The sequence below is a fragment of the Nematolebias whitei genome, chromosome 21 (genome assembly GCF_014905685.2).
Source record: "Nematolebias whitei isolate Nwh7 chromosome 21, NemWhi1, whole genome shotgun sequence".
NCBI lineage: Eukaryota > Metazoa > Chordata > Actinopteri > Cyprinodontiformes > Rivulidae > Nematolebias > Nematolebias whitei.
The window spans coordinates 10823668-10830309 of record NC_056518.1 but is presented as its reverse complement, the minus strand read 5'-3'; the positions used below and the strand labels follow the sequence as shown (position 1 = coordinate 10830309).

General features: G+C 40.3%; 1 protein-coding gene across 1 annotated transcript in view; it reads left to right on the top strand.

Annotated features, from left to right (window-relative positions):
• Positions 1-862: 862 nt before the first annotated feature.
• The window catches only part of myo10l1 (myosin X, like 1), a 66173-nt gene continuing 60393 nt past the window's right edge, over positions 863-6642 (top strand). The window contains exon 1 of the mRNA XM_037694590.1: positions 863-883. Within this exon, the coding sequence (XP_037550518.1) occupies positions 863-883 (21 nt within the window). The remainder of the gene's footprint in view (positions 884-6642) is intronic.

Sequence of the window (6642 nt, the reverse complement as noted above, 5' to 3'; positions counted from 1 at the left end):
AGCGAGCCTCCGAACACAAGCATGCTGCTTCACCACCACTCTGCTTTTGCTGTTCATCTGGGTGATGAAATTATGAAACGCAGGTACGCACTCAATGTAAACAAAGCAAACTTTCACTAATTGTGCAGTCTAAGGATACATTTACTATCAATAAGATTTTTTTTTTACACTGGTCCTCGTGAAATTGCAATGAATACCTTTAATGACGCCTGATGGTGGTTCTGCTGCTGGTTTGTGTCAGGATCAACATCTGGACAGCAGCTGTTTTCATCCCACCTCAATGCTTCTTAAATAAAACAGAATTGGGAAGTATCCAAGCTGGGTCTTTTTGACAAATCACTGCTAAATATAGCAGAAAAGCTGTTGTTAGTACTTTTAGGGCGGCTATGTGTGTTTGTATTAGAGAAGACTGTTTCTGCACCGCCCCCTCGGTGCGTGCCGAGGGAAGCATCGAGCTCATCCTTTCCCCTGGACTCTCATCCTTTCACACACACCTATCCACACACACACGCACAAACACACACACACAGATAAGCTACAGGGTCGTCCAAATGAGAAAGACCTAGAAAAACGGTCTACTTCAATTAACATCATCGGACGGATCCCCGGCGGGGACATTTTTCATTTTCATCCTCCTTTGATTTTTCTCATGCGATTCTTTGAGCGTTTCTGGCTGCACGATCCATTTCTCTTGCGGGATGAAATAGACACCTATTGAATGGGAAACAGAAACACGCTCTCCCTTCACCTGGACCCGCACGTGCACGTTTTTGTCGCTGAGTTTCGCGCACGGGAGAGCGGAGCCGGTGTTTGCGCGCAGCCGGGCCGGGCGCGCATCGTCTGGGAGGAGTAGCCGGACGGGATGGAGTCGTTCTTTGCAGAGGTAAGACCTGCTGAGGATACGTGTCACTTCAGAGACCGGCTCAGATCAAACCTGCACTCATGCTTTTACACAGTTGATTATTAATTATTATTGATCCAATAAGACAGGTGCAGGTTTGTCACAGTCAGAACCACATGAAATGGACCGGAGCCCATCAGGTCTGTGCATCAGTCTAAATGTTTCATGCAAGTGTCAGTGCGGCGCATAAACAGGGCCCGTCTGGCTGCAGGCTGAACAGAAACATTTGGTCAGAGGAGAGGACGGGCTTTTGCAAAGGCTTTCAGACTGAAACCAGTCTGAGGGAGGCATCCTTGACCAGCAGCAAAACAAAGTGCTGCTGTGCACATGAGCCTTTCTGCTGTTTTACTGCGCTGTATCTATCCATGGAGGGTGGAGGAGGAGGGTGGCTCTCCTCCATCTCTGCAGGATTACTCCTTCAGATGGAAGGGAGCTAAAATAACACCATGATAGGTCAGTTATTCATCCTGCTGCCTCTACCTGCTGGAGAAAACGGATCTGAGGCCAGCTGGCATAGCAAAACCAGTCCCATGTCCTCAGGTTTACATCCAAAACCTTCATGGTCACTCCCACCATAACCCCCCCCCCCCCTCCCCCTCCCTCTCCCAGTATGTGGTCATTAGTAATATTATATTTATTATTGATGTAACCAGTGGTGTAGTGTACATGATACGTGGGTATCCACTAGAAAAGCTTGGAAATTTCAGTTTACCCAATGACACAAGCCATGTCATGTATCACTGGCACTACATACATGACATGGGCTCATGTCATAGTCAACACGTTTGTAACATTTTATAGACACATTGAGTCGGTTCGACCCATTTTTTTTGTATAATTAATACTTCTGTGCTTACTACTTAATACTTAGACATGTTTTACTTTGATACTGTTTTATAAATTCTATAACACGTTTTTAATATAAAACCAGCTGTTGTACAAATTTAGTTGTTCATTTATTCAAATTAATGCATCAGATAATTTTTAAATGTTCAATATGCTTAAAAATCAAATAAATTCACAATTACATTGTACTAACCAGTGTACTTTGGTTTCTAAGCACAGTATACCCAGTACAAGAATGTGGACTACACCACTGGATGTAACGTTTTTGTCTCTGTGTTTGTGTGTCTGGCTGTTAGCAAAATATTTCATGAACCACTTGATGAATTTTAATAAAATTTGCAGAAAGCAATTAATGGATCTACCTTCTTTTTTCAAGCTGGCCGCCACAGCCATCAGACCTTATTATCAATAAATGGCTCTAACTCAGTTAATGTTACAGATGTTTACATAAAAAGTGCAGTGTCAGTATAATCCCCAACAAATGTCCCGAGTTCTACTGAGTAAGTTCTTTGTTTAAAATTTTGCCTTTAACTATTTGGAGTCAATGTCTCTGTTAGCAAAACATCTCTCGAACCACTGAACAGATTTTATTAAACTTTCAGGAAATAATTACTGGAAATAAATCTACAGCGGATTAACTTTTGGAGTCAACTTAATCCAAGATGGCCGCTCACAGCCAACTGACCTTAGAAAACATGAACTGCCATAATTCAGTCAGTTTTACAAGTGCTGACGTTTGATGTGATGTTAGCTCCGAGTCACCCGCCCACATATTCTGAGTGTGACATTTTGTGATGCTGACACGTGATGTCGCTCACAACGTTTCACCGAAATGACTAAAACTCTGTCCTCCATGAGATGATCTTCTCTAAAGTGTGAACGGGTGATAAGCGTTGTCTCAAAGGAGGCTACACCTTTAGTGTTGCACCTGATTCACACACAGAAACTAAGGAAACACTGACTGGAGCCCATGTGTCCTTACCCCCATCTTAAGTTAATCTGATATGGGTTTAAATGTCTCACATTGACAGTGATGTCATGCCCTTTATCAGAATGTGTGTCTTCTAAATGTGTGTGCATCAGGTTCATATGGTCACTGTAAATGTGCACGTGTAAAAGTCTAATGTGCAGACTCTTTTGGCTAGTTTTGGACCGGCCTTTGAATCATCATAACCATGCAGCTATGCAACAACCGTTCAGCTTCATTTCCCATCAGTCTGTCTGCTATTTATTGATCCGTGCATTGATTGACAGACCACCCTGCAGCCGTGCACACTGACGCCTCTGGAAATGGAGTGAATTATTGAGTTATGATGCTCAGGCCTGCAGTCGTGCATAAACTGCATATGTGATACCCAGAAAGCTTGACTTCATCCAGGACACGGAGCGATCCTCCTGGTTTGATTTCTCCTCAGATCTCTTTTTGTCGCTCCATTCTGTGAAACCAGAACAGCTGACCCGACTGCTCTGTCGTTTCTTCAACCCAGGCAGAAAACTGGCCAATGCAGTGTCAGGTGGCGTTAGATTATAATCCCTGTTCATTCAAAGTGGGGAGGTTACTGTGGCAACAGGAAGTGCTTGGCGGTCACAGCTGTTAAATAAAGAAAATATTAAAGATGTGCTTTCAGAATATTTTTAAATTCACTAACATCCATGAACTGTTTGACCACGTGCTGCTTCTTGCAACTGAACTACTTCTGCATAATTGAAGTAATCATACATTTGACCTAGTTCGGATAATTTTAGCTTTTAGCCCTTTGCTACGTTTGGCTTCCTGCAAGAGCTTTACTTCTTTTAGTTCTTAATGTTTGCAGGTTTAACGACTAATTTTCAAGGTTTTTCAGTCAATTTCTTTGAAGTCATTCAACACTCGGCATTCCCACTGCATGTTTGCAGAAACTGCAATTAACTGAATTACATTTGAACAGCCATATTTAGTGAGATCAGTTGACATGACTAGTTTATTTCTTTGGGTCCAGCTTTGAACAACTAAGATTAGTTAATAGTTGAGATCTTTAAAGTTATTTTTAGGGTTCTAAGTAGATATACAAATAAAATTATGACCTGCATCAGATGGATTCAATCATAAATCAGTAACTGTTTCATGTTTTTTACAAAGTTCTGACTAAATTCAAACTGTGTTGCTCTTATATGATTATCTGACTGCAAATGCTTTGCAAAAAGGTGAACTGTTATCGGATGCGTTTCTTGGTGTTCAGCAGGAAATATCTAATTTTGCTGTTACAAGCATCATTTATCAGAACGTAAACAGCATTCTGGAATCCATGTTCCTGTCTTTTTGTGCAGATGGCAGCTTTGTAGCATCATTTACACCAAACAGACTGTGTTTGCATAAAGTTAGCCTGAAAATCTCTGAGGGTTTATATCTCTTTGACAATATTTAGTCTCAGGTGGATGCATCACATTTGTATTGGTAGCAGCAAACAGATTTAAAAGCTTCTTACTATATGCATCTTTACTAATAAGCTGTGAAACATTCCTGTGAAATGCACTTGCAAATATCAAAAATCCATACGTTTATTCAACTTGTACAGCATTAGGTGTCTGCTAACTGCAGAACATGGAGGGGATTTAGCAGAGCTTTTGTTCGTGCATGCTGTATATTGAATACTGCAGGAATCTGGTTCAGTCACTGGAGATGTGTGACCTATATTTGAGCTCTGAACACATTTGTGCTGCTCAGGAGCTGCATCACTTCTCCTTCCCTCTGATGTGCTGTTTCTCCTTGCAGCCACGTTCTCGGTGCGTCTCCTTCTCCCCCAACCAACCAATCTCAACTCTTCTTTGTTTGTCTCCATCCCCCCTTTTGGCACCTCTCTGTTGCCTGTTTCCTCTATTTTTATATTATTTCTCATTTTACTGAAAGAGTGGAGCTTTAAATCAATCGAACATGCAATCTGTTTAATAGTGACCAAAATCTCCCAGAATCCTATTCTTCTCTTAGAAATGATCTAAAATGACGAAACATTTAAACAAATACAAACATCTGATGAGGTAATTGTTTTTTTTTTGTTTTTTTTTTCAATATTTTATGTCTTGTCTGCAGTAAAAAGCTGTCACATTATTTTGTGAGCACATTTTGAAACAAGTCTTTGCTCATCTGATGAGGCAGACTGATGCTGTGGGGATTAGAAACAGAAGTCTCCTTTTCCAGCATCAACTCATCGTTGCACCACATCTGGATGATGGTCAGTAGTTGGCTTTGTCCAGGATATAATCCGCTGTTGGCGTCTCATAATTTATTCCTTTCTCTGGCCTGTAGAAAAGACATGGAGATGAAAGCTGCAGGTCTATATATATATATATATATATATATATATATATATACATATATATATATTTACAAAACTATATTTGAATTCATTAGGTACCTATTAAGAACGATACACTTTTAGTTCAAATAATGTCTGGTAAATCATTTGATAAAGTAATTTGTGAACATATTTTAATGTTGATTCTATCATTGATATATGGATAGATTTTTTAAAAATTAATTCAACCTTTATTTATACAAGTTAGTCTCACTGAGTCATGAGGACTCGTTTACAAGAGGGACCTGTTTGTGAATGTATTGTATGAAGCACATAAGTAAAAAATACACATCTTCCATTTTTGAACTCCAACTCCCAGCATGCACCAGCACCTGGAGGAGAGCGGCTGTTTCCATGGTGCCCTGTTTCCATACTGTTGCTGTGGAGTCTTGTTGCCATGGTGATAGTGGGGGTGTGTGACTGTATTTTGACATAGATTAGAGCGAGGCTGATCATTAGTGGAGCTCTTAATATTTGTGCCATACATGCATAAAGACTCACAATATACACAATTATATACAGTTACACATAAAATACTCCACAAGCTGCTCCTATTGCTGCTAACATCATTGATATTTTTTTAATTTAGCTGTCAACTCCAATCTGGTTTAGATTAAATGTTTAATTTGTGTGTTTGTTAGTAAAGAACCCAAACCAGGATACAGAGTACACACACGCTGCTCAGATTTAAGTTTTAAGGTACAGAGCAGTACACGTGAGTACTCATTGACCCAACACAGATTCTCTGTTTGTGTGGCAGAGGAAACAGTTGCTAGTTTAAAAACGAGTTATATTTTAGTACGAGTGCTGCTTTTACAAGGATACAAAAGGATAACGTTTATTTTGAAGGAAAGTTTTGTTCCCACAGAATTTAATTTAGAGGGAGCTGAGCTGTAAGGCGAAGCTCTCTGTTTACTGGTTGGTCTATGTTCCTGCTCTCCCCTCTGGTCATGAACTCTGAGTAGTGACTGAAAGAATGAGATCTTGGATACAGGCGGTTGAAACGAGTTTCTTCTGCAGGGTAGCTGGACTCCCTTAGAGACAGGGTGAGAAGTTCAGTTCAGTTCAGACTCGGAGTAGAACCGCTGCGCCTCCACATTGAGAGGAGCCACTTGAGGTTGTTCATCTGGTGAGGATGCTCCCTGGGCACCTCCCTAGGGAGGTGCTTTGGGCATGTCCGACTGGGAGGAGACTCCGGGGAAGACCCAGAACATGCTGGAGAGACCATGTCTCTCATTTGGCCTGGGAACTCCTAGGAGTCCTCCCAGAAGAGCTGGAAGAGGTGGAGAGAGATGTCTGGACCTCCCTGCTCAAGCTGCTTCCTCCATGACCTGACTTCAGAATAAGATGAAGATGATGGATGGATGGATGGATGGATGGATATAAATTAGATTTTTTTTGCCTTTAAATTGAACTTCTTAATTTTTTACGAACCTATACTCAGGGTTCTTTTTCAGTTTTTTATTTTATTTTATTTTTTGGTAATAAATAAATAAATAAATAAATAAATAAATAAATAAATAAATAAATAAATAAATAAATAAATAAATAAATAAATAAATA